This window comes from Urocampus carinirostris, chromosome 11 (assembly GCF_059441175.1).
Source record: "Urocampus carinirostris isolate Australia breed hairy pipefish chromosome 11, RoL_Ucar_1.0, whole genome shotgun sequence".
Taxonomy (NCBI): Eukaryota; Metazoa; Chordata; class Actinopteri; order Syngnathiformes; family Syngnathidae; genus Urocampus; species Urocampus carinirostris.
In genome coordinates, this window is record NC_142359.1 from 7,686,557 (window position 1) to 7,710,600 (window position 24,044).

At 42.4% G+C, this 24,044-nt stretch overlaps 4 protein-coding genes across 8 annotated transcripts; 3 read left to right on the forward strand and 1 right to left on the reverse strand.

Moving 5' to 3' along the window:
* The first annotated feature begins 609 nt into the window (after positions 1 to 609).
* On the forward strand, positions 610 to 10,906 carry fxr2 (FMR1 autosomal homolog 2). Of its 2 annotated transcripts, none has more exons than XM_088346791.1 (17): positions 610 to 1,269; positions 2,584 to 2,636; positions 3,326 to 3,419; positions 3,518 to 3,589; positions 4,100 to 4,248; positions 4,334 to 4,427; positions 4,566 to 4,682; positions 4,767 to 4,937; positions 5,017 to 5,095; positions 5,191 to 5,348; positions 5,672 to 5,758; positions 7,140 to 7,359; positions 7,455 to 7,634; positions 7,902 to 8,096; positions 8,184 to 8,291; positions 9,343 to 9,431; positions 9,524 to 10,906. In XM_088346791.1, the coding sequence occupies exons 1-17, from the start codon at positions 1,219 to 1,221 to the stop codon at positions 9,632 to 9,634; spliced, it is 2,028 nt and encodes a 675-aa protein (XP_088202917.1). In that variant the 5' UTR covers positions 610 to 1,218; the 3' UTR covers positions 9,635 to 10,906. The 2 variants fall into 2 exon arrangements, with proteins under 2 accessions (XP_088202917.1, XP_088202918.1); XM_088346792.1 differs by having other exon boundaries at positions 5,191 to 5,300.
* Positions 10,907 to 11,784: 878 nt separating this feature from the next.
* LOC148356314 (RNA-binding protein 4.1-like) lies at positions 11,785 to 15,485 on the forward strand. Of its 2 annotated transcripts, XR_015851952.1 has the most exons (5): positions 11,785 to 12,020; positions 12,365 to 12,793; positions 13,077 to 13,760; positions 14,946 to 14,992; positions 15,093 to 15,485. XR_015851952.1 is itself a non-coding variant. In XM_088346793.1 (4 exons), exons 2-3 carry the CDS (start codon positions 12,385 to 12,387, stop codon positions 13,751 to 13,753), a joined length of 1,086 nt encoding a protein of 361 aa, XP_088202919.1. In that variant the 5' UTR covers positions 11,786 to 12,020; positions 12,365 to 12,384; the 3' UTR covers positions 13,754 to 13,760; positions 14,023 to 14,632. The 2 variants fall into 2 exon arrangements, 1 of the variants encoding a protein (XP_088202919.1); XM_088346793.1 differs by lacking the exons at positions 14,946 to 14,992; positions 15,093 to 15,485 and adding an exon at positions 14,023 to 14,632 and having other exon boundaries at positions 11,786 to 12,020.
* tifa (TRAF interacting protein with forkhead associated domain) lies at positions 15,481 to 16,350 on the reverse strand. The gene is made up of 2 exons (XM_088346797.1): positions 16,282 to 16,350; positions 15,481 to 16,215 (listed from the first exon to the last, which is right to left on the reverse strand). Exon 2 carries the CDS (start codon positions 16,202 to 16,204, stop codon positions 15,605 to 15,607), a length of 600 nt encoding a protein of 199 aa, XP_088202923.1. The 5' UTR covers positions 16,205 to 16,215; positions 16,282 to 16,350; the 3' UTR covers positions 15,481 to 15,604.
* A 1,643-nt stretch (positions 16,351 to 17,993) lies between these two features.
* On the forward strand, positions 17,994 to 23,036 carry rbm4.3 (RNA binding motif protein 4.3). Of its 3 annotated transcripts, XR_015851953.1 has the most exons (5): positions 17,994 to 18,057; positions 18,489 to 18,910; positions 20,206 to 20,828; positions 22,028 to 22,647; positions 22,726 to 23,036. XR_015851953.1 is itself a non-coding variant. In XM_088346794.1 (4 exons), the coding sequence occupies exons 2-3, from the start codon at positions 18,502 to 18,504 to the stop codon at positions 20,799 to 20,801; spliced, it is 1,005 nt and encodes a 334-aa protein (XP_088202920.1). In that variant the 5' UTR covers positions 17,994 to 18,057; positions 18,489 to 18,501; the 3' UTR covers positions 20,802 to 20,828; positions 22,028 to 23,036. The 3 variants fall into 3 exon arrangements, 2 of the variants coding, with proteins under 2 accessions (XP_088202920.1, XP_088202922.1); XM_088346794.1 differs by having other exon boundaries at positions 22,028 to 23,036; XM_088346796.1 differs by having other exon boundaries at positions 17,998 to 18,057; positions 18,492 to 18,910; positions 22,028 to 23,036.
* Positions 23,037 to 24,044: the final 1,008 nt, after the last annotated feature.

The window sequence follows — 24,044 nt, forward strand, 5'->3', positions numbered from 1 at the left end:
CACTTAATGTTTATATTTATGCACTGCGGCAATTGTCACACTTTTTCTTATAAAAACTGACACTAGCCCCTGATCAGGGTTGGGTAGTGTTACTTTAACTGGATTACTTTCAATTACTTTTGGATTACTCCAATACCAAATATGCAAATAAAAGACAAAGGAAACTAAATATGAATAAAATTATGACTCACAACACGTGGTAAGCTTTCTCTCCTGGCTTTGATCGCTTTGATCTCCGGCAAAACGAACATAAAATGCGACAGCAACAAAATGAAAATAAATCCAAATAGCTTGCCAACATCATTTTTGTCGTTCCATGTATTCCGTTACTCCCCAAGCCTGCACAAAATTTACTAATTTTATTCATATATAGTTTATTTTGTCTTTTATTAGCATATTTGGTATTGGAGTAATCCAAAAGTAATTGAAAATAATCCAGTTAAAGTAACCCTACCCAACCCTGCCCCTGATTAGAGAAGGGAAAAGAGTTGTGGCCCTCACGAGAAAAAGTTTGGAGACCCTGACGTAAAGACTTCGAAACCTTGAATTATTTGATTCAATGGTTCTCGACCAATCATAGGGAGGACTTCCGTAATGGGCGGGGCTTCGTTGGGGGTTTGAGGTCATTCAGACACTCGGATAACGATTCACTCTATCGGCGTGAGTCGTGAAAGGCTGCGATCTCCAAGAGGCTATCGCCCGCCGCTTAAGTGTACCGCAGTCGGCTCTTTCAGGGTATAACGTCGGTGACCGAGACAGGACAGACTGAAGAAGACCGGCTTTCCTTTCGTTGTTGGCCAGCTCGACTGCGCCATACTGGAGGCACCGCGGCTAGCCCGCTACCGAGTGGATCAAGGTGTTGAAGATAGTAGCTAGCCGCACAGCTAAATAACCGTCCCTTTGCGCTGTTGTCGCCGTGCCACCCTACGGCGTGTTCACACAAACGCGGCCTTTTGTCCGCGCCCCTTGAGACGAGGCCAGATCGTAGCTCGACGCCGGTCATTTAGCGGCTCCTGCGTTGTCGATTTAGTGGAAAGCATCCCGCCCGTCTTCCCCAACCCTGTCACCTCTCCCGCCCCTCCACCCGAAACACTGGACACCCACAAGCGGCCGGGGAGCGGCGAACTCCCGGCGAAGCTGGGGGGGCTCTCGTTACCCGACGCGCACGGAGTTGTCGCGGCTTTAGACAAGCACAGCCACGGGGAGCTACCGACGAGTATGGACGGACTGGCCGTGGAAGTTCGCGGCTCTAATGGGGCCTTCTATAAGGTAACCTGGCTCCGGTGTAGCTTATGTGCTACTTTACGCTCTTATAAAATAACACATTTCCCACTGAAACTGTCTGAAATAACCACGCTGTCATTTAGGTAAAAATTGACTCTCAGTGAGTGTTTTGGAGGATGCTTTTGCGTCCCGGCACGACTGGTCATTGTGGGGTGGACAGTTAGCACGAGCTAGTCGAAGCTAGCTCATGCTAATCTCTATCTTAATTTTGCTTTTAAACGTGATCTAAAAGTGGCTTCAGGACGCTTCCAATAACGTCATGTCTCTTTAAAGAAGTATTTCGAGTTACGTGTGCCACAAGTGAGAAACTTGTATGGGGAGAGACATTACAAGCGAAATTAAACTGTTTCTATTCTCCCCCTACAATTAAGACGCATGACTCTGGTCACGTGGTTTGTTTTAGCTTCAGTTTTCGAATCGAAACCATCGCAACATTATCCCCTGTTTACTTTTTGAGTCAGTTCTTTTAAAGCATATTTTATTATCTAGTCATCGGATAATGTTCTGCTTTGCATCTTTCAAAGTGCTCTATAACACCTCGGCGTTATTAATGGGTGTTCTACAGCCCCCTACCCTAAATTTACTCTTTCACCTCACCTGTCGGCTTTTATCAAGTGACAGATTAGTTTTCGGTGTCAGGAATCTGTTTTTGTCAAAATGAATTCTACATCAATATAGCTATAACTTACACAAGTCTAAGAAGCGTCTAACTGTGAAATAACCACTTGAAAGCCATGATCGCAACATGGTCACAACATGTGGCCCCTGTCTTGCAGACAAAATGTCTTTCTTATATGACCACAATCATTTTTCTTATGTAGACTGACCAACCTGTGAGTCCTAGCAATAGTTGGTCAGAGATGTCTCTCTGGGCCACACACACATTTTCCATTTGGTCGAATCACTGACTTGGCAAAATGAACAAGCTTTTGCCTCTTTTAGGGTCGTGTCACAATGAGATAGAGGTATCCTATATTTTAGAACACCTACAACTATGATTCCGTCCCACCATTGCTCAGCATGTGCAAGCGTGCTGAGGTTTTCCAAGGCAACCGTTACAATGGCAGTCTTAAAATGTCCCGGCTGGAGAGGGTACACACCCTTTCGACGTGGGACATTTTCAGACTGACCAATATCACACAGCACCGGAGGTATTTTTTTTAGCCTACGAGTTTTTCGGAAGGGCTCCAATACCCTTTTGTCTTAATCTTGAGTCTTCAGTTGCGCATACATTGAATCACAATCTCTTTATATATGATTGCAGCAATATTAATATACTATTTTTTTTTCTTTTTGTAGGGGTACATCAAGGATGTCCATGATGACTCACTCACCATTGTGTTTGAAAACAAGTAAGTTTGACTACCTTAAGAATGCGCTCTCCATTTGGGTTACCATAACTGGATCTGGTTGGTTCCACGCACACACACTCATTTCATAGCTTTTAGACACCTGTGCTTCGAATGCAGCTGTTAGTATGCATCTCTTGCAATCTTTAAGGCCCCATTTCTCCTAATGGTTGCCCTCTGTTTTTGCCCCACCCATGTCACCAACAACCTCCTACCATTGCACACAGCAGACCCTTTTTATCTACTTTGCCTTGAGTGTGGTGTAGCACTGGGTGCCCCCTAAAAATAGTGACTCGCCTAAGGTATGCAGGGTTGGCAGTAGAGGCATGATAGGCCTGTGCTGTTTTTGGGTAGCACCCGCCCTCTGTCGAGAGTAAGACACGCTTTTACTTTCTCTCAGAAAATGTCAGCACAGCTCAGATGTGAATGAAACACGTGGCAGCAGATGAGATGTTCGCCTATTTCTTTAGAAGTGACACATGGAAGAAATAATTTAGCTGTGTTTTATCTTCTACATGAATCGATAGACCTCAACAATGTTATGTGCAATGGTCATGAATCCATTCAATGACCAATAAAAATTGACATACACATTTTAGCCACGCATTATTGAACTTAATCTCATTTTATGAAAATCTGATAACATTTGGGGGGGAAATATGTGGATCAGCATTTTTTTGTTCTTACCAAAGCTGGCAACCAGAGCGGCAGCTCCCCTTCAGTGACGTGCGGTTGCCACCTCCAGTCGACTACAACAAGGACATTGGAGAAGGAGAAGAGGTGGAGGTATGGCCTTTTCCGCTCAATTTTCTCTTTTTGATGCATGAGCATTTGATGGACCTACACTATTGGGTGGGATGTCATGATATATTCTCTCTCCACAGGTATACTCCCGAGCAAACGAACAGGAGCCATGTGGCTGGTGGCTAGCCCGGGTCCGAATGATGAAAGGCGAGGTAAATAACGCAAACCTTTCCTTAAGTAAATTAAAGACCTGAACATTATTCCCTCATTAGCGGACCTTATTTTCCGAACACATTTTTAATGACTCAAAGATGGTATCAGGTGTAGGAAATCTAGGTGTCACAAAGGATAAAGGGATCATGGTGTACAGTTTTTGGGCTTTGACTGAAACCAGGCCTTATTTAAAGGTATTAGTGATTCTATTTTGGAAACAATAATTTTTTACAATTATTTTCTAATTTTTATTCTACTTATTAGATTTGGTATTTTTTTGTATTCTATAATCTATTTTATTTCTAACATTGGAGTACTGCTGGAAATGTGAATTTCCCTACGGGGATGAATAAAGTATCTTTATCTATTTTTTTTAGTACTCCAGACTTCAAGCATACCTACACTTGATAAACTATGTGACACTTGCATATTATGGGTGAATCTTTAGTTTAATATGCTGATTCATAAGTATTTTTTGATTATTTCAGTGCAATGTGTGTGTTTTCCAGTTTTATGTCATCGAATATGCGGCATGCGATGCCACCTACAACGAAATTGTCACAGCAGAACGCATCAGGCCGCTCAACCCCAACAGCCCATCCTTGCGTAATTCCTTCCATAAAGTCACCATCCCTGTCCCAGAGGACCTTAGAGACATGTGAGTTCCGTAACTACTTTTTGCTCCTAGATAGGATGATGATATCTTTCTAGCACGGTTCAGTCATTCTTTTTTTCCTCAACAGCTGCGTGGGCGACGACATTCATAAAGACTTTAGAAAAGCCATTGGCGCCAACTGTATCTTCTTCAGTCCACAAACTCATGAGCTCATAGTACTGGTTAGTACTTGGTCCACATGCTAATGTTAACCTCATTGTCATTGTACTTAACAGTTTTTTCTTGTTCACTTCATCCCGATATGCATGTTTGTCACACAACACGCATCATTTTGTGTGTTTTCTCATTTCTTTTTTCAGTCAACAAATGAAACTACAGTAAAGCGTGCCACTCTTCTCAGCGACATGCACTTCCGCAGTATTCGTACAAAACTCATGCTAATGTCCCGTAATGAGGAAGCCACCAAACATTTGGAGGTAAACCACACCGACTAACCACTCATCTTGTAGAGGTTGTCCTTCCTTTTTGTTCATTCAATCATTCTAACTGTTTTTGTTTAGACAAGCAAGCAATTGGCGTCCGCATACCAAGAGGAGGTTCGTGTCAGAGAGGACCTAATGGGTCTTGCTATTGGTTCGCATGGGGCAAACATCCAGCAGGCCCGCAAAGTACCTGGTGTCACTGCTATTGAGTTGGAAGAGGAGAGTTGTACCTTCAGGATCTATGGGGAGGCAAGCTTATTCTTTGTTGTACACTTTGTATTGTTATTTGAATTTCAGTGTTTTTAAATCAAAATTTTCTGCAATGCAGACCCCTGACGCTGTAAAACAGGCTAGAGAGTATCTTGAGTTTAAAGAAGACTACTTTCAGGTACCCAGGAACCTTGTAGGTGAGTGAGTACATTCACAAAGGGGGCAACAGTCTTTATTATTATTATTTATTTTTTACCATATCAAATGGCCTGAAATCTCATCTCTTACACAGGCAAAGTCATCGGCAAGAACGGTAAAGTCATTCAAGAGATCGTAGACAAGTCGGGTGTTGTCCGCGTCAGGATTGAAGGCGACAACGACAAAAAACTTCCCCGTGAGGAGGTAGGCAGGCAGGGGGCAGGCAGGGACGACACTGCCAACAGCAAAGAGGTGAATGGACCATTGAGCTCATTTCCCCGTCAACTCAAAGCTTTTGCCTACTTGAAAAATAACAAATGTTTGATGTGAGACAGGATAGACATGTTCAATGTGCTCTTAACATTTTGACACTGGCAATGTTTTCAATGCACTGAGTTTCTGTTGGCGATTGTCACCTGGCTGTGAGCACATATGGGTTGAATTATACTATTACCGCTGCTTGAGATTTTCACGTTTTTCTTCTAAGGCATATTAACTAAGTGTTCATATATATTTTAAGGATAATTAGACATGTACTTACTATTGCTCTTCCCATCCCCATATTCTTTCATCAGGGCATGGTTCCCTTCGTATTTGTGGGTACAAAGGAGAACATTAGCAACGCTCAGGCTTTGCTGGAGTACCACGTGTCTTACCTTCAGGTTAGTGTGCCGCCCTCTGGTGATTTTTATTATTTAGTTTGGGGGGGTGCTTTATACTTTTCTTTTTTTCTCAATTGCAACCTGGTTGGTGATTTGTAAACTGAGTAATTTTCAAATAGGATCAATTGTATGACTTGTCCAGAACCAAACCTGCTGAGTGTACCACGTTTTACCCTTACCTCATGTGCTTTCAAAAATAGCCCTCCTCTAGGATTGGATGACCGGCATGCAGTGAGTTTAGATTACACCTATCTGGAACCTCAGCATCCAAAATTAGTAGCATACCCCATCCCCCAAGCCCTCTTTGTGCTTCATTCCGTAAGCATCCCCCTCAACTATCCCTTGAGCGACAGCTGTCGTTGGCAGACAGCTGTCACCTTAAATGTACATTAGACTCCACGTTGCCAGTGTTCGCCCCCCCCTGCTTAAATAAGTTGGAGCGGCAGCCATATTGCAACAGGCATGTCATACAAGTAATCTATCATGTTGATGTATCTGTTAAAAGTAAATATAGTCAATTGCATATCCCTTGACATTGTGTGTGTGTATATGTGTATATATATATATATATATATATATATATATATTTAGTTGGAATGAGCGTTCGTGCTGTACTGTGCCAGCAAAAGTAATGGAGTATGTTAAATATGGCAAAAACTCTAAAATATGTTACTATTTCAAAATTGGCAGCGTGTTTTGAAGGATCATTTGAGGGTAGTTCCTATGAAGGTATTCACCGCTCGTCCTTGTGTATCCCCTGTGAACAGCATAAACCTTAGCAAATTTCAAGTTGAACTAAACTCAACTGCTTGTGGTCCGTTTTAGTGTGGAGAGGCTTGAGTGAGGTCTGTCAAGTCACTCGTGCATCTTTGCAAACAACAAATCACTTGCCAGTGTCGGGATTGCTGGATTTCACTTAGCATGCTGCAAGCTTTGAGTTTTCAAATATGAACAAAGGAGGATAGTTTTAAAGTTGACCATAACCTTAGTTAAGGATCTGTCGTAATTGAAACAAAAGCATGATTGTAAGGATGCTTTAAGACCACATGAAATGTTCATTGGAAGAAGTGGTGTCTTGAAGCCAATAAATATAAGGCATGGCACTCCTTATACCTGCTATATAATGCAGTTATTTAATCGTCTGTATTAAAATGTCATGATTTGTGTTCAATTCATCCGGAAAAAAAACAATGTTTGTCATTCTTGCAGTAGAAATCTCAAATATGTGAGGGCTCACTGTACCCCTAGCGGCACTTCAAATAATCTACTTAAAAAGACTTTACATCAATTAGATTTAAATGAATTAAAATCAGCTTGGACAATATGTCCTCACAACAGGTATTTTATTGCACCTAATCTCCCTTTTCAAACACATTTTCAGGAAGTGGAGCAGCTGCGCCTCGAGCGTCTCCAAATTGACGAACAGCTCCGCCAGATCGGGGTAGGCTATCGTACGAATCCGAACCGAAGCGGGCCGGCTGGAGGCGACCGAGAGAAAGGCTACCTGACTGACGAAAGCAGCAATTCGCAACATGCGCCTCGTACCTACGGCGTTCGCGGTAGGGGCCGCAGGGCCTCTAACAGCATGCACTCTGGATATGGTATGGATGAAAGTACATGAGTCAGGTTTTATTTGTTTTTTTTGTTAATGCCTCAACTCTGTGAGATGAAAATAAGAGCACTTTTTTCTATGCAGGCACAAACTCCGAGCTCTCAAATGCTTCTGAGTCAGAGGAAGTTAACGAACGTGACCAGCGTCCCCGCGGTAACGGCGTAGATGAGCGGACCTCTAGGCGGGGTGGTCGAGGTCGGGGCGCCAACACTGTACGAGGGCGCGGCGGGCCAGGGGCCAAACCCTCCAACTCGATCAGCTCAGGTAGCCTGTGATCAAGTTTGCAGGAGCAACTTCTGACCGCAGTACACTGCCATTCAAACGTTTTGGGTCACTTTGAAATTTGCTTAAAAAAATTAATATGGGCAAAACACAGACATTGGACAATTTCTTTGAGAAATAAAAAGTGACTTTTTAATAGAAACCAAAAAAATTGACTGGGTGACCCCAATCTTTTGAACAGTATGTTTTGTCTGTTTAAATTGTGGCTTGTGTGTAATTACATCGTTTTTTTCAATTTGGCAATTTCAGTGCTGAAAGACCCTGACAGCAACCCTTACTCTTTGCTGGATGGCGAAGGAGAGTTGGCTGATGCAGACCTCAGTGACGGCCCAGGAGGGGAGCGCCGTAGGCGCTCACGTCGGCGCCGTAATGACCAGGAGCCCAGTTTGATGGATGCTGCTACCGAGTCAGACAGCCAGGCTGGGCCTAATGAGAACGGACTTGGTGAGAAACCTTTCTGCATTCATTCAACCCCAAAGCAATTTTAAGATCCCAAAACACCTTATCTGTAATCTCTTACTGGACATAAAGATGAAGAAGCCCGACCCCAGCGTCGCAATCGAAGCCGTCGCCGCCGCAACCGTGGCGGTCGTGCCGAGGGAGGCTCAACCAGCCGCGATCGACAGCCAACTGATAATGGTGGGTAGACACTTTTTATGTTCATTACATTGCATGTGTAGCAGAGGTCGGATTGTGCCTTTAAAACGCAGCCTCACCCACGAGCATTAGAGCCCGACCTAGCACAAGCAATTGACTTTAATTTTCAGGACCGAGCTCGCAGCAAAACCCGAAATTTCATATTTGTGAGGACTCTGAAAGAGGAGAGGTGATTTACAGTGGGACCTGGCTACTTCACGGTTCCACGTTCGCGGTTTCAGAGCTTCGCGGGACTAAAAATAAATGAAATAAAATAATAATAAAAAATTTATATATATTTATTTTTTTTTAATTTTTTTTTTCAAGCGTTGTTTTGGTCCCCAATAACCGCGATAACCACAGAAGTAGACCGAGGGATTACTGTATAATAATTAATAAAAGCCTGTCTTTTGTAACGAAATCTAGATTAAACAAGTCTGTAAACATTTGCATCTTTTTATATTTCTGTGTCTGCAGAGGTGACATTAACAATTTTCCATCATTGGCAGATTTATTTTGAGATGTTGGAAAAAATTCAAGTTCTTTATTTTGTTGGGTTGAAAATTGGGCCATAAACTACAGCAGCAGTATGTCCTTAAGAAGGCCCGAACGAACGGACTGAGGGATAGCTTCTTGCCTAGAGCTATCAACATTCTAAAACCGTTTTAAGTGCAATATTCCAGTTTGACATGCAAGATTCCAGTTGTGTAAAATGTTTATTTTACATGTGAATACTTAATATTAGAGTTAAATACTGTATATTTTTTTCTTTTTCATATACTGTATACTTTTCCAACTGGAGTGCAACCCTTTATTTTGTTGTAGGAACAAAAAAAATAATTAGGGTGATTCAGAAGGATCTAGTGCAGCACTTTGGAAGAGAGGCAGAGAGACAAAGAATGGTAATAAAGATTGGATAATCAAAATAATTTAAAAAGACTGAGAATTCAGACCTGAACACAATTACTGTATATTACAAAATTCTCCTTTGGTTTAAAATTATACCTCTGCGTAGTGGATCCCAGCATTGTCCCTAACTGTTTTATTGTTTTAGTGACGGTCGCTGATTACATATCTCGTCCGGAGTCCCAGAGCAGACAGAACCTACCCTTAAAAGAAAACCACTCTGTTCCTGAGCCCAAAGTACGGACAAAACATTTTTACAAATTACCTTTATTAAACTAATATTCAAATATGCTAATATTGATGTTGCTTTGTCTTTCAACCTCACACAGGAAAATGGGACCAGTAACAAAGCAGATGAGCAAAAACCTTCTAAGCGTTCACCAAGCAAAGGCATGACACCCGCCAAAGAGTCTGTAACGATGGTCAACGGTGTCTCGTAATGAGTTGGCAAACCCAAGTCAAGAGCAAGACTTCATGGCAAAACTGTCCCTGCTTGCATTAATGTAAACCTTAAACAGATGAGTGAAAAATACCTGACAAAATTCCTGAATCCATACTATGAGAGTGGAAAGTACACGACGCATTTACGTAAAAAAACACGGTGTATGCTATATCCTATCTATCAGTACTTAGTGCTTATTAAAAAAAAAAGTAGCTTGCCACAAAAGAACTGGTGGATATGAACTGAGTTTTAAGTGAAATACTGAAACGACAAAAAGGACTAGATTTTCTCGTCTATCTTATGTTTGTTTCTTTCATTGTTTATCACTGGTTTGGACTATTAAAGCGTTGAAGTACAGGCGCGAGAGGCGTAAACTGACGACCGAAACGCAAATACTCAAACGTGTCTGTGTTCGCACACAAAGGCTGGAGTAATGATAGACATTGTGCCTTGAATTTGAAAAAAAAAAAAAAAACTTTTTTTTTTCTTTCATCGTGGGACGAGGATTCGGTTTTTATTTTGGTTGCGAGGAAAAAAACCTGAGTGCCAGCCACAAGCGACTAAGAATACAGTACGAGGAGCATGGCCGGGTGGGGGTGGACCCTGGGTTACATGTTGTGTGCCAAACAGCCTGATTTCAAGGCACTTTTCTCATTCCAAATAGAACAGAGAGCTTTGAGCGCATAAACTTAAAAACTGGAGGGCCGGAGATGTATTAAAGGCCCAGCCTTAACGCGTCACAAGGCATTCTAATTTATCAGCAATGAGGGTTCAAGGTAACGCAGCACCGCCTCGACACATGTTTTGACGCCCCAAGTGGTGGTCTGGGGGTCGCCTCAAACTTGATGCATTGTCGACATCAACAATATTAAAAGAAGAAAAATGGCACTAATTCCCATCTACAATCTTGACAAACTACAGCCGGACACACAAATAAGGCAACTGCCTTCTTTCGGGGGGGTTTGCTAATGCTGCTGTTGGGCAAGCCAGAGGTGGGAAGGGAATGGTGTATGGGACAGCTTCAAATGAGGTGAGAGTCACATATGCAAAAAGAGAAACGACCCAAAACCCGAGTCAGATTGCAGGCGGTTACCTGCCCGGTGCATAAGTGCTGGCCCCCTACAACACAAGATGACTGTTTTGAGTTGGCAAGTGGAGACCCCTCAGTGGCTCTCTGCTCATGTTACTGTTGTCTTGGTTACTGCTCCTTTTTTGTTGTTGCTATTTCCACATCTTAGAAAATATGAAATAAAAATGGAAGTGAAATCAACCCCCATTCTGGAGATGAAATGTTTATTTCTCTGTCTTGTGAATTTGCAGTCTATTTTTCTAACTTGCATGACATTTGGGTAAACCAAGAAGAAGGTGGTGCATGAGGAAATATGGTGTTCTCAATGTGACGTAACGAACCATTCGTTTAATCCATTAGAATCGCTGCTAATGTACACACTTGAATGTCCGCTTAGAGGCAGAGTTCAGTGACCGGTTACTTTGTGCTGTCTCCCCTACAACATTAGCCAAACAAGAATTGGGCATATGTTAAACCAAAGGTTTTTCACAAGTTGAAGTGGTTTAAATCGATGACAACGAAGCTGCTTTTCTGACATTACTGCTCACCCGTGTGCAGTGTTTTTGAGAGAGCACTAAGTTGCACCATTTGTTTCGGTTGCATGTGTGCGAGTTTGTGTACCTTTATACCTCAATGTGTGAGTACTGTATTCCCTCATGTATTTGTAACCCTCACGTTCTGTTGGAAGAGTGATGGCTGCACTTTGTATGTGTGCGCGTGTGTTAGTTGTACAGATTTGGTTTGCATTTGTGTCCTGATGGCAATAAAGGAATTTTCATCATTTCGTATACACCTTTTGATAAATACGTTTTCTTGTTTGGTGTGGGCCTTAATAAATTATTACCTATAAATACACTGTTCATATATCTTCGAATCATTCACAGGTTGCATTTAATTTACTGTTATGACAATGTAACGTTTATAAAATATCTTGGGACATCCACAACAAAGCGTCAAAGCAGCTGACGTGCAAAGAGTAGAGGGCCATGAACCTTTACGATATGAGGAAAAACTGCGTTTGAACGTATGCAGACATATTTTGCAGCTTTTAAGTGGTTATTGGTCTGAAAAGTGTGTGGCGATACGTTACTCTTATTGTAAACCGGCACTCTCTAAAAGCGGAAATGACGTACGTCCAAGACCACAGTAACCCTTGCTGTTGGGCCAATTGCATGAAAGATATTTCAATCGACATTTTAACCTGCCAATAGGATTTAAGCATTGCTTTCCCTCCCGGTGTCCGCCATTCGGTCGCGTATTTCAGCAGTTTCGACTCGGTAGCAACGCGTGCCGTTGCAGACGACTGACGAATAAGGTTAGTGAATTTTACTGACCTCGCGAAATTTCCAATTATCCAGCACAACAAATTCTATATTTTTCGTATCACAATTTGGTATTCATTTGCCTTCCCCGCGCATTTCGCGCCTATGTCGTGCGGACGCTAATGTTAGCTTTCTAATAGCAACCGTTGCTAGCTTGCTAATCAGGAAGTAGCTAATATGCTAACCTCTTTGTGCTAGCATGGCCTATAGCGTGGGGAGCAAATTGTTCTGCGGGCATTTCCAATTAACTTCTGGCCTCTGCTTTATTGAGTAACCCCTCAGACTGCAATCGGATTTTTGTGAGCTAATTATCACTTTTATTGTGTGCCACGTGCAGAGTCAAACCCCGGCGGAACAATGGTGAAGCTATTCATTGGAAACCTGACCGAAGAGACCGGCCGGGAGGAAATCGAAGCACTGTTCACACCGTACGGCACGGTAACAGAATGTGCGAAGTACAAAAATTACGCCTTTATTCACATGGAGGACCGCAAAGCAGCCACCAAAGCCATCCGCGAGCTCAATCTCTATCAACTCAACGGTAGACCAATGAATGTGGAGCCAAGCCGAGGGAACAACCAGGGTCCGGTCAAGATCCATGTCGCCAATGTGGAAAGGGGCTTCGAGAAAGAGCTGAGGGAACTCTTTGAAGAATATGGTTCAGTCTCTGAGTGTGCCATAGTGAAGAATTTTGCATTTGTCCACATGCCCAACTCTGAAGAAGCCATGGATGCCATTAAGGAACTTGATAACACAAAGTTTCAAGGTAAGTCACTCATTTTTGCTACACTATAATGGTTTTCCACGCCAAGAACGTTAGGAAACGACTTTTAATGCTGACTGAATGACTCAAACTTGCGATGGCCAGTGACCTCTAGTGGTTAGTCGCAGCCGAAGCTTAAGAGTAAAATACGCCTGTTTCAGAATTGACCTATGATCATTTCAAGTACAATATCTAATTTAAAGGTGTTCAAATGCCATGTCCGAAACCTTCATTAATGGTTGGAAAAAGAAATTGGTGTTCACAGCACTGTTTTTGCTCCCTCCAGGACAAAACATCCACGTTCAACTGTCAAAAAGCAAGCCTGCATGGGCTGGAGGAGAAGAGGAGTTTGGTCCACCGCCCCCTAATCGGGGAGGCTTCTACCCACCGCACCCACCACATCCGCCCCGTTTCCATCCTGATGCACCGTATGGCGGCCGCATGGGCTCTTATCCGCCTCCACCCCCGCCGCCTCCTCCTCCCAGGCGTCCCATGTATCCAGACCGCAGCTATGGCGAACGTGAAGGTTACGGCACTGGTGTGGTAGATTATTATGAGAAATTCCGCGCCCGTCCCTATGGTGCTCCAGGTTATGAAGATAGGCGCCCTGGTGCCATCCCTCCTCCGCCACCACCGCCGCCCGCAGTCATGGGAAGAGACCGGGTTGGGATGCCTTCCCACGACGGATACGACCGCCGGGGTGCTCCCCACGCCCCTGCGCCCTATATGGCCCGAGACCGCAGCCCCATCAGGCGAACCCTCCATCCACCTCCTCCGCCTGCACCAGCAGCCGGCAACGGGTACTCCTACGAACGCACCCGCTTCACACCGCAGATGAAACCTCAGCCGTACGCTGCTGCACCGCCGCCTCCGCCCTATGCCAGGAACAACTACGGACAGGGCACTCCCATTCCTGCACCGCCGCAGCCCGGCTACGGTGGATATCAGGGCCATGGGGTGTAATACTGAGGTGAGCACAAATCATTGACCTTACAAGTTGTCCCGAACGGTTCAGGGTTTGTGTTAAAGCAAAGCAAAACAAATGGATCGGACTCGTGTGAAGTAGAATGGCGCTAAGACCGTTACCCGTCAATGCTCCCTCAGGCATAATCGATTCATCCATTCAGTGTTAAAGAAGCATAAAACTATGCTGTCAACAAAAGAACCAATCTTGCGTGAATTTTGAGTAAAAAAAACCCTTCCTTGACGTGTGGTATGCTCTCTCTCTCCAGGTTTAGAATATGTCAAGAACGTCGTCTGCTGATGCGCATGGTGCTATACGCCCCCCCGCTTCCCGCACGTCTTTGGTGGATTGCGTTGCGTTCGCCGGAGAAGATACTCGATTGCGGACAGCGACGTTCTTATAAAAAAACATGCGATTCTGTTGCATTCACGTATATTTCTGAGTTGTCAATGCCTTTTCTGTCCACATGTGTTACTCTTCAAAATCTTCGAGATTTGATTTCAGTGCTTAGTTCGGTGTGACGCAATACAACCATGCTTTTTCAATCTTAGCCTCTAGAATTAAGCTAATGATACCATTCATTCGACTGTTCAATCTTTGTTAACAGGTTGTAGCCTTTGTTTAGACCTTTTTTAATAAGTAAAAACTAAAAATAAAAAGGCGTCTTCGTTGTTATACACAAGCTTTTGTTGCGATATACAAAACCGTGAAATCCTTGTCCGACCTGTACGCATGTAAAACCAAAATATTCTCTTTATGCTTTGTTCATTTTTTTTCCCCCTTTTCGCTGGTATAGCAGCGTTCTGTATGGTTTTAGTTAGATTGCCTTCCCCTACTCTCGTTTGAAGGATTTTAATAAACAAGATGAACAAACGTGACGAGTTAACTGTCAAGTCATTGCCCGTCGCAAGCAGAGATCATAATCATGGCGAGGAGACGCTTTCACTATCAGTCCTCATCGTTTTGAAGCTCGACAGCGGGTAGGTGTGGTCAGTCGCATTGCTGCGAAATCACATTTTATTTTCAATTATGATCGCACACTTTTCAAGCTCCTTACTTTTGGCGCTTAAAAATTAAGCATGCGACTAGAAGACTCTTTAATGTCAGCCGTCATAAATGCTCCTTTCGGCACATTTGAATGATTAGTGGTTAATAAATGGTCATTGAATTTCTCTCCTTGTGTTCTCGCAGACTTTTTCTCTTTAGATTGTCCATCTCACCCGGACATCAAGATCATGGTGAGTGTGTCTTTTTGAAAGAGATATGGTTTTTACCAATGCTCTACCTCTTTCTTAGTGGTGTTGGCTATTTTAACATCTTTGCCTTTTTCGCCTGCAGGCCTTTCCTGGCAGGAGTTCCCAAGAGTACTTTTTGGATGATTTGCACTGAGGAGGCACCAAACCACCACGTGACTTTTTTTTGGGGGGGTGAGATTTTTTTTTTGCCTTGTGAAACTCAATTTACTCAGGGACATGAACAAGCTACATTTCAGGTTTCTAGGTTTTTTTTCCCCCTGAGATATGGGTTTTTTTATGAGAACCATTTTGTACCCTTTTGACATTTACGGTGCCTTACTGTCTTGAGTGAAAAACTTGCGTAAGTGGAGTCATTCTGGAAGAACTTTGACCCAGTTGTGTATTTTATTGGATTGTATGGAGAATTATCAAGCTTTTATATGTTCCTTTTTTATTTATACGACTGTCCTCTAGATAAATGTGTGATGAAATGTAATACTTGAAGTTGTGTTTAATATTAGTATTCTGAATAGTATTCATACATACAATATGTTAGTAATGAAATTTTGTTAAAAACATAATTAGTTGTGTATCAAAACATTTATGAAAATGCTGCTACGAAAGGCCTAAAGTATCAGGGGTTTTAAAAGATGAACTGTCAAACGAGCTCTCATCGTTCTCCAAAGGCACCTGAAATTGCAAGCAGGAAGTACCAGTTTCTGATATGGGAACAATAGTTGGCTCAAATGCGCATGTTTCCCTTGAAGGAGGATTCGGCAGTACTTCCATTACCACTTCAAAGTTCTGCTTGGCTTCACCAGACTCCCTGATGATCAAAATCTCGTATTCAGTAAATCGGATCAAGGCCTTACTCGGGAGCTCCACCCTCTGCAAGAAGTCCAAAGACGTTCCGTTAACGCATACTTTGACTGTCTGGGACAGGTTCTGAAGGCTGAACAGCATCTGGGGGCTATCAGGATTCCGGTAGGCTTGAAAGGACAATTGTTTTCGAGACACCCTTGGGTCTAGCAGAGCGAAGGTGCAAGACTGAGCATCCCGTCCCAAGCGAAGGTACTCATCTGCCGGGTGTTTGATTCTGTTGTGTAGTGGGAGCAGACTGTAAAGACCTTTGCTACTCTGTTGCGGGTGGTAAAAGCCAATACGCAGACAAGTCAAGAGGTCCTCTTCTGTCTCTATTGTCTGAGACACGTCCATCGCACAGAGATCTGAGAAAATGAAATAAAAGCGCACAGGAAATCAGAAGGCGACATGTACTTTCATTTTGCAATTACCTTGGCACTTTCGAGACGATATGATGGCGTCGAAGCGAGGAAGGGCGGAAAAAAAAACTGCAGCGCATCGCTACTTTTTAAAACGGGAAGTAAAAGTCCCGCCCCTTCTCGTATTCCCCGTGGAAGGGGAGGTGTGTTCTTGCATTCCTAGCCGGGAGAAAAATCCCAGAGAATGAATTGGACTTTTTTTCTTTTGAGCAAAATTGAAACAGTAAACGCGAAACTGTGATTACATAAAGTACCGTGATTATTTGTGACATCGATATAAGTTCTTAGGACCCGTGCTTCTTGTGTACTGATGTCTTGAACAGGCATTATGTCTGTATTTTAACACTAACTGATGGCGCAAGACCGGGAAGTCGCCGATGGCGCAATATGTCTACATTACGCATGCACAAGTTGCGTGTATCAGCTTTCCTTACTGCAGATGGCTTAAGAGGAACACTGTAAAACAACACCACTTGGTTGATGAAAACGTGAAGGCGACTAAAGTAAATGTAATTCATCTTCGGGTGTATCGGTGGTTGACATCCATCACTTCAATGAAAACTGCCCCCTATCATTACGAATATAAGTCTGTTTTACTCATAATTACACGACCCATACTCCTCAAAAAATTGTAAATGTGCCCTATTGTTGGGGCCTTTTGTTCAAGATCAACAATCGTTTTTGTGACATTTCCTTTTATTTATAACCAGGGTTGGGTAGGGTTACTTTAACTGGATTACTTTCAATTACTTTTGGATTACTCCAATACCAAATATGCTAATAAAAGAAAAAAGAAACTAAATATGAATAAAATGACTACATTTTGTGCAGGCTTGGGGAGTAACGGAATACATGGAACGGCAAAAATGGTGTTGGGAAGCTGTTTGGATTTATTTTCATTTTGTTTCTGTCGCATTTTATGTTCGTTTTGCCGGAGATCAAAGAAATCAAAAACAGGAGAGAAAGCTTACCACGTGTTGTGAGTCATAGTTTTATTCATATTTAGTTTCTTTTGTCTTTTATTCGGATATTTGGTATTGGAGTAATCCAAAAGTAATTGAAAGTAATCAAGTTAAAGCAACCCTGTTCATAACTTGTTAACCTGAGACAAACACCCTTATAATATATTGTAATACTTTTTATTAAGCGATGATATACATTTCAAAAACAACGTGGCACTCATTTACTCACAGCAATACAGACTCTGTATAATAAAAACGAAATTTTCATAAGTTTCTTTGATTTACCAAATAACTTTAAAATTCTTTTTTTCCTCTGGTAAACGTAGTGTTGCACTTTATACATACTGTTTTAAGAATCCAATACAAAATTGTTAAATGGTGTACACAATTTTGAAATGACAGAAATAGATTACGAGGAAAACGTATAAGTTGTCAAGTGTGTTTATTTCCTCTTTTAGCAGCCCCTTAATTCATCTTCCACGCATTACTGATTGTTTATTCTGACAGTCAATCCAGTGTTGTTTACCCATCAATTTTCACGTTTTTGTTTGACACTGAGTCCAAACCTTCATGTTTTTACAGTTTCCACTGTTTTTGTCTCCAACCTTTGCTGTCCTAACATTTAGCTTTTTCCATCCCCAATGCTCTGGCATTTCTGATTATTTCTCATCCAGTTAAACATTTAGTAAGCTGGTGTAATAATCATGATGCGCCGTTACATTAAATAATCGATCTCCGACAACTAGAGGGCAGTGTTTGAGCGTGATTTCACAAAACCGGAAGTGAGGCTTTCTTGTTGTCTGCCGGTATTTATTTCAAACAAAAGGTAAGAAATATTCCTGCTTAAATGCACATTTGAGATTATAGTTAAATTGTTGTATGTATTTAATATATATGAAGATGGTAAAAGAAGTGTTTTGGTTGGTTGCATTTGCACCAACATGATCTAAAAGCACGTTTTTCGAAGCAAATGATACGACTATCGTGAGAGAGCTTCGCCATTTTCTGTAAATAACACAACAAAAACATAAGAATCCAACAGTTTTGAAATTGTATTTCGCCGTTATTCAAAAATAATTACTGTTAAAAGGACAGTGTTTAGATATTCATGTGAGCATTTTGCCGGGTTCGATGAATGGCAGCCATTTTGCAGAGACAAAGAGGACATGTAACAAAAAGTCACGACGCTCCTCGCGTGTTTATGTCGTACAAGAATACACACAGCGTTTTTTTCAATCTATTTTAATTCTTTTATAGCAGATTGTTCAACATGGTGAAAATATTCGTTGGCAACCTGCCCCAGGCAGCGACCGAGGCGGAAATCCAGGCCCTCTTCGCGGAGCACGGCGAAGTGACGGAATGCTCCATTGTGAAAAACTTCGCTTTCGTCCATATGGACGACCGCAAGTCTGCGACTAAAGCCATCAAAGCCCTGCATCTACACAAGCTCCACGGCTCGAGCATCAACGTCGAGGCCAGCTACGGCAAAATCTACGGTGCGGTCAAGCTGCACGTATCCAACGTGGAAAGGGGGATGAATGAAGAGCTACGTGCGTTGTTCGAAGAGTATGGCAAAGTCACGGAGTGCGCCATAGTCAAGAATTTTGCTTTTATACACATGGCAAATTCCGATGAGGCCATGGATGCTATCAAGGGACTTGATAATACAGAATTAAACGGTAAGTCCCTGAAATGGGGTATCCACCCGTCAGACTCAGTCAATTGCTCCCATAACAATCATATTCCAGAATATTCAAATACAACTACAGAGATCATACTACAGAAATACTACATATATCACTACAAAAATATACTGAAGAAATTCTACAACGATCATATAAAAACATTACTCTAGAAAGTGTGAGAGTACAGGAATACTACAAATATTCTAGCGCAGAAACACTACATTAACCCTACTAAAACCCCACTGTAGATATACTACCAGAAATACTAGAATAATCTCCTAGAAATACTAAAAATATCCTTCAACAAAAAATCCTATAAAAAATCTCCCAAAACGCAACTGTCACTCAAATACCCGAATACCACTAAAATACATAAAAAACCACTATGGAAATACTACAGAAGACATACTACAATAATACGCTTACATCTATGTTATTAATGATCGAAATTCCTCCTATTGAGCGATAATAAAACTAACCAACACAATGTGGAAACTATTTACTTACACCAAGACGGACTTTGTAGAATATTAAAGATAATATGTAAAGAAGCACGTGTTGGTTATTTAGTAACTGAAAGAAAAAGTTATTTCAGCATCTTTCATGCTTTAAATTTATCTATCTACCTTAGTCATATCCCTCAAGAGGGGTGACCGACAGCAAAACAAACGCATGAAAACAAAGAATGCCCAAACACCCAAACAAGTTAAGCACCTCGGCACCCAAGTTGGTCATGCTTTTGTCCCTCCAGATGAAACTGGACACAAGAAAGCGTACATGTCACTCGGGTCAGGGTGACGCAACACACTCTTCTGTTCAACAGCAGGTTTACCCCTGCCCATCCTTAAGAATGTGTCTAAATATCTCATTATCCTTTTACAACACCTCTCCTTTCATTCCTATCACCAATAAGAGCTCTAGCTTCCACTATACACAATAATTTAGTGCTGCTTATTATATGTAGCAGTGCGGCTATCTGTAGGAAATACGAAGGCTTTTTTGACAATGATATTTGCAAGTGTACTGCAAAAATAATGGCATTTTTTGATAACATCGCCTGCTACCAGTGACATGGACCATCTGGATTAGTGCTGAATTGGGCAATGCGAGATCGTTCCAACAAAAAACATATTTTTTTAAATTAAAAACCCCCAAAAAATATGGCATACACAATTTGAAATGATCAAAAAAAACATATCCAAGGAAAGCGTAAAAGTTGACGGGTATGAGCATGCGTCTCATTGGTTTTCATTGTCTATCCCTTTTTTTTTTTGCTTTCTCTCATTCAGGTAAGCGCATTCATGTGCAGATTTCCAAAAGTCGCCCCCGTGACGAGCAGGAGGACTTCCCGCCTCACCAAGACGGCGGCTTTTGGCCCCCTCCTTTCCCAGGCAACAGGCCCGAGCCCCCCCAACCAGGCTTTATGAGAGGCCCCATGGGCCCAGGTTACCCGGCCCCTCCACTACCGCCCCCGCCCCCCAGACGTGCTGTGTACCCTGAACACCCTTATGAGGATAATCAGAACGGTTACGGCGTTGTCGATTACTACGAAAAGTACAGAGCCCGTCCTTACGGAATGGGCCCGGGCGGTCCGCCGCCGCCGCCGCCTCCCCCTCCCGGTGTATCGCGAGAGCGTTTCATGAATCCGCCGTTCGCCCCGTACGAGCGTCGGCTGCCGGCTCCTCCTCCGTCTGCGTACTACAGCCGAGATCGTAGCCCGCACCACAGGGTGCCTAATGAGCCCGTTCCTCCTAACGGTAATGGCTACGCCTACGACCGACCCCCTATCGCTCCAGTTTCCCGAGTCCCGCCTTACGGAGTCCCTCGCCCCAGGGACCCCTATGCCCCGCGACTGCCACCGCCGCCTGCACGCTACGGTTATTAAGTGCGGCCTCAGCGTTTTCAATTTAAGGTGAGAAGTCTGGGAATATCAAATCCCGAGTATAAACGTGTACTCGTCGATGTAGATTTAAGCAAAAGGGCTTTCTGTCAGCTGGAATTGACCGTTCCTTATCACGCGACAACATCTGACCCACCCACGTAGTTTTGGCCATTCTGGTTGGGTGTAAACGTGTATGTTTACCTCGATATTATTGTGATTGGCATTGGATCAAAGCTCTTGTTTGGCCGTTACGATAACAAATGTTGACTGATACACAACCAAGACCCATATGCGCTAGAAAGCCCGATGCCCTCTATCATCGGCAAGGCGTTTTAGCGTGCCTGGGCCATCCCGGGGGTCTCATTGCGTTCATTTGTAGCTCTTCATTCACCAGATAAGGGTGCTCTCTTTTCAGCTAGGATTTCATGGTAGGTCTGCAGTAATGGATCAAAAACTTTATATACCCTGGTCATATCCCTCAAGAGGGGTGACCGACAGCAAGACAAACACATACAAAAAAATACTAAATGAAAATTTTAAAAAAGAGAAAAAGTAAGAAAAAGTTTTTGGACAATGGACAACCCAAAGGCCCAACACCTTGGCACCTAAGTTGGTCATGCTTTAGTCTCTCCAGATGAAACGGGACACAAGAAAGCGGCCGTGTCACTTGAGTCAGGGTGACACAACACACTTCTGTTTAACAGCAGGGCCCGACAGCTTTCACTGGTTTACCCCTGCCGCATTATATGCGTGCCCTGCAAGGCATCAAAAACTATCTGCGACTTTTCTGACCATTATAGCAAATTGGAACCTTTTTTTTTGTGATTACTTAATCATGGTGACATGCCCTCTTCTGTGGAGCTTATTTAGGGTTGCCGTCTGTTCACAGGAGGCTTACCGTGCGTGGGTGGCATTGCATGCTGCTTGCAAATTTTGTCACCCCTTTTCGGCTAGTGTTGTTAAAACCCAATCTTTCATTTGAACATCCAAATGAGTGCAGACATGTGATAGCATCAAAGGGAGTCCGTCGGACCCAACCAGTATGGCCAAGGGTCTCCTTCCGGTTATGCGCGTGATGCCACACGAAAACGGTCAATTGTTATCCATGTAGACTGTTTAAAGTCACGGCAAAGTAGCACGGTTTCACATCGTAGCGCGGAAGCCAAACAAAAAATGGACGGTTTCGGGCTCCGTGCCAACACCCTTCACTCTTATTTGCTCTTTTTCAGGATCGTCATTCGTCTTCGTCGCCTCATCGGATGCTCGTTGATACTTTTCCTCTTCCTGTCTGCGGAGGAGCGCGTTAATGATCCCCTGCATCGCAAATGAACTCATATGTCGAAATTCACGTTTTGATTTTTGTTTTCTTGCCAAGTATTTACGCAAACCTCTCTGGTTTCATTGTGATTTAGACTTTTTAGTATTTCTATTTTTAAAATTAAGTTTTAATGTGTGATCATTATTTTTCAAGATGGCATAATGCAGGCGCGTGTAAATATCGACGCACCTCGTGGTCGTAATGCGCTGCAACATTTTAACCTCGACAAATACCGGTCGTTTTGGCGTAAGCATTGAGAACTTGAACGGTTTATCCGTCTGCTCGGAGCATTCTTGTAACAACGTACCCTGTCTTTAAATGACGTATTTGTGCAGCCTTGCAAAAACAACACCACGGCCCTTACTCCTAAATAAAAAATCTCGAGACTCAATAAAAAGGTCGCACGAGCAAAAGTTTCGCAAACAAAAATATACAAAGGTCTCGCCTCCGTATGTCGATTCTTTGCATACAATTCCCTAACCTTGGTGTGGGCAAGGGCCTGGATAACCCCACAACCTTCTAAATCAACAGGTAGGTTAAAGTGGGATCCACATCTGCTGTGAGTTTCTACAATTGCAAGTATTGGTAACATCTTCGTGCTCTTTCCAGTTGAGGTTTCATACACTCAAGAGTGTTGGGATCCAAGGCTTGGAGAGAAAAGACAGTTAAGTATCTATCTTGTGTATGAAATGAATGAAAGATTCCTTGCACTGGCATTTTGTCGATAATTCATTAGTCACACCTTTTTATTTATGAAATGTTCAATAGAAAAATTGCTTTGTAGAAGGACATGCATGAATACATATTTTCATTTCCTAAAAACTTATGTTGTCTTACAAAAATACAAACGTAGATTTTAATACTTTGATTGTCTGCTGTAAAGAGTGAAGTTTCCATTTTAATAAAATGCACAGCTTAAAGAGTTGTGGATGCCTTTATTTTGCTTTTAAGCACATTTGCAAAATAAATACAAATGGGTTGAATCGAAATAATGGTGCAATGATGGCATGTGTCCATATGATGGCGGCACACTCAGTTTTTAATTGACAACTTTTTAATTCGCATAGAATTTCCAAAAGTGTTTAAACTGTTGGTAATTAACCCATTCGATGCCAGACGTTTCTCTCAAATTGGACGAACTGGTCCCAGACAGTTTTTGCCATTTTAACTCGTTTTTGAAGGTATACAGAAAATGAAAATCTGTAGCTATATAAGACATATCAAACAACAGGCTTCAACCTTCTTCCATTGGAAAAGTAGTATTTTTCTAGCTTTTACCACTTTTAAGAAAACAATTAAAGGGACTTGGTCATCATTTTTTTAGAGAGAAAATACTGTTAAAGCGTCTGTCCTTGTCCAGGTATTCAGTTTTCTTGCTATTCTGTTCTACTACGCCTACTGGGGTGGTTCCTACACACCCAATTGCTGGATACAGGAAGCAAAACAATGAAGTGGGGGGTTCCTCAATGTGTGGACAAAGATCTGATCAAACCCACTCCTGCTATCTAACGGTGTTTATTTCATCCTGAAATTATTTGCAGAGGCTCTATACTTACTAATGAGCTGTATTTCTTGGTTTTATCATTATTGATTCAAAGTAACAATATTGTTGCACTGTGATATTTCAGAATTAGAAGGTAATAATGTTTGAGGTCAAATTAAGTTCATGGATAGTATGTATGTGGTGGAGTTTCTACAATTGAATGCATGTAATGTGTTGACAACGGTGACGCACAACAGTTTAGATGTTTGTCAAACATAGCTGTCAGTTGATCACCCTAGCGTGACTTCAGCCGCAGAAGGTTTCTTTTTTCTTGAAATTTTCCGCTGCATCAACTAGGCTGGCGTTAAATGTACTTCCTGCACGCTTTGTAGTTCGGAAACCAAAATGTGTTATTTGTTCGGCCCTTGCAAACGAATAGCGCAAG

Coding starts and splice junctions, on each gene's coding strand:
- rbm4.3 (XM_088346794.1), top strand. CDS start 18,502: ATGGTGAAAATATTCGTTGGCAACCTGCCCCAGGCAGCGACCGAGGCG. Junction 18,911..20,205: donor TGATAATACAGAATTAAACG/GTAAGTCCCTGA, acceptor TCTCTCATTCAG/GTAAGCGCATTCATGTGCAG.
- fxr2 (XM_088346791.1), top strand. CDS start 1,219: ATGGACGGACTGGCCGTGGAAGTTCGCGGCTCTAATGGGGCCTTCTAT. Junction 5,096..5,190: donor GGTACCCAGGAACCTTGTAG/GTGAGTGAGTAC, acceptor TCTCTTACACAG/GCAAAGTCATCGGCAAGAAC. Junction 5,349..5,671: donor ACACTGCCAACAGCAAAGAG/GTGAATGGACCA, acceptor TTCTTTCATCAG/GGCATGGTTCCCTTCGTATT.
- LOC148356314 (XM_088346793.1), top strand. CDS start 12,385: ATGGTGAAGCTATTCATTGGAAACCTGACCGAAGAGACCGGCCGGGAG. Junction 12,794..13,076: donor TGATAACACAAAGTTTCAAG/GTAAGTCACTCA, acceptor TGCTCCCTCCAG/GACAAAACATCCACGTTCAA.
- tifa (XM_088346797.1), bottom strand. CDS start 16,204: ATGGACGTGTCTCAGACAATAGAGACAGAAGAGGACCTCTTGACTTGT.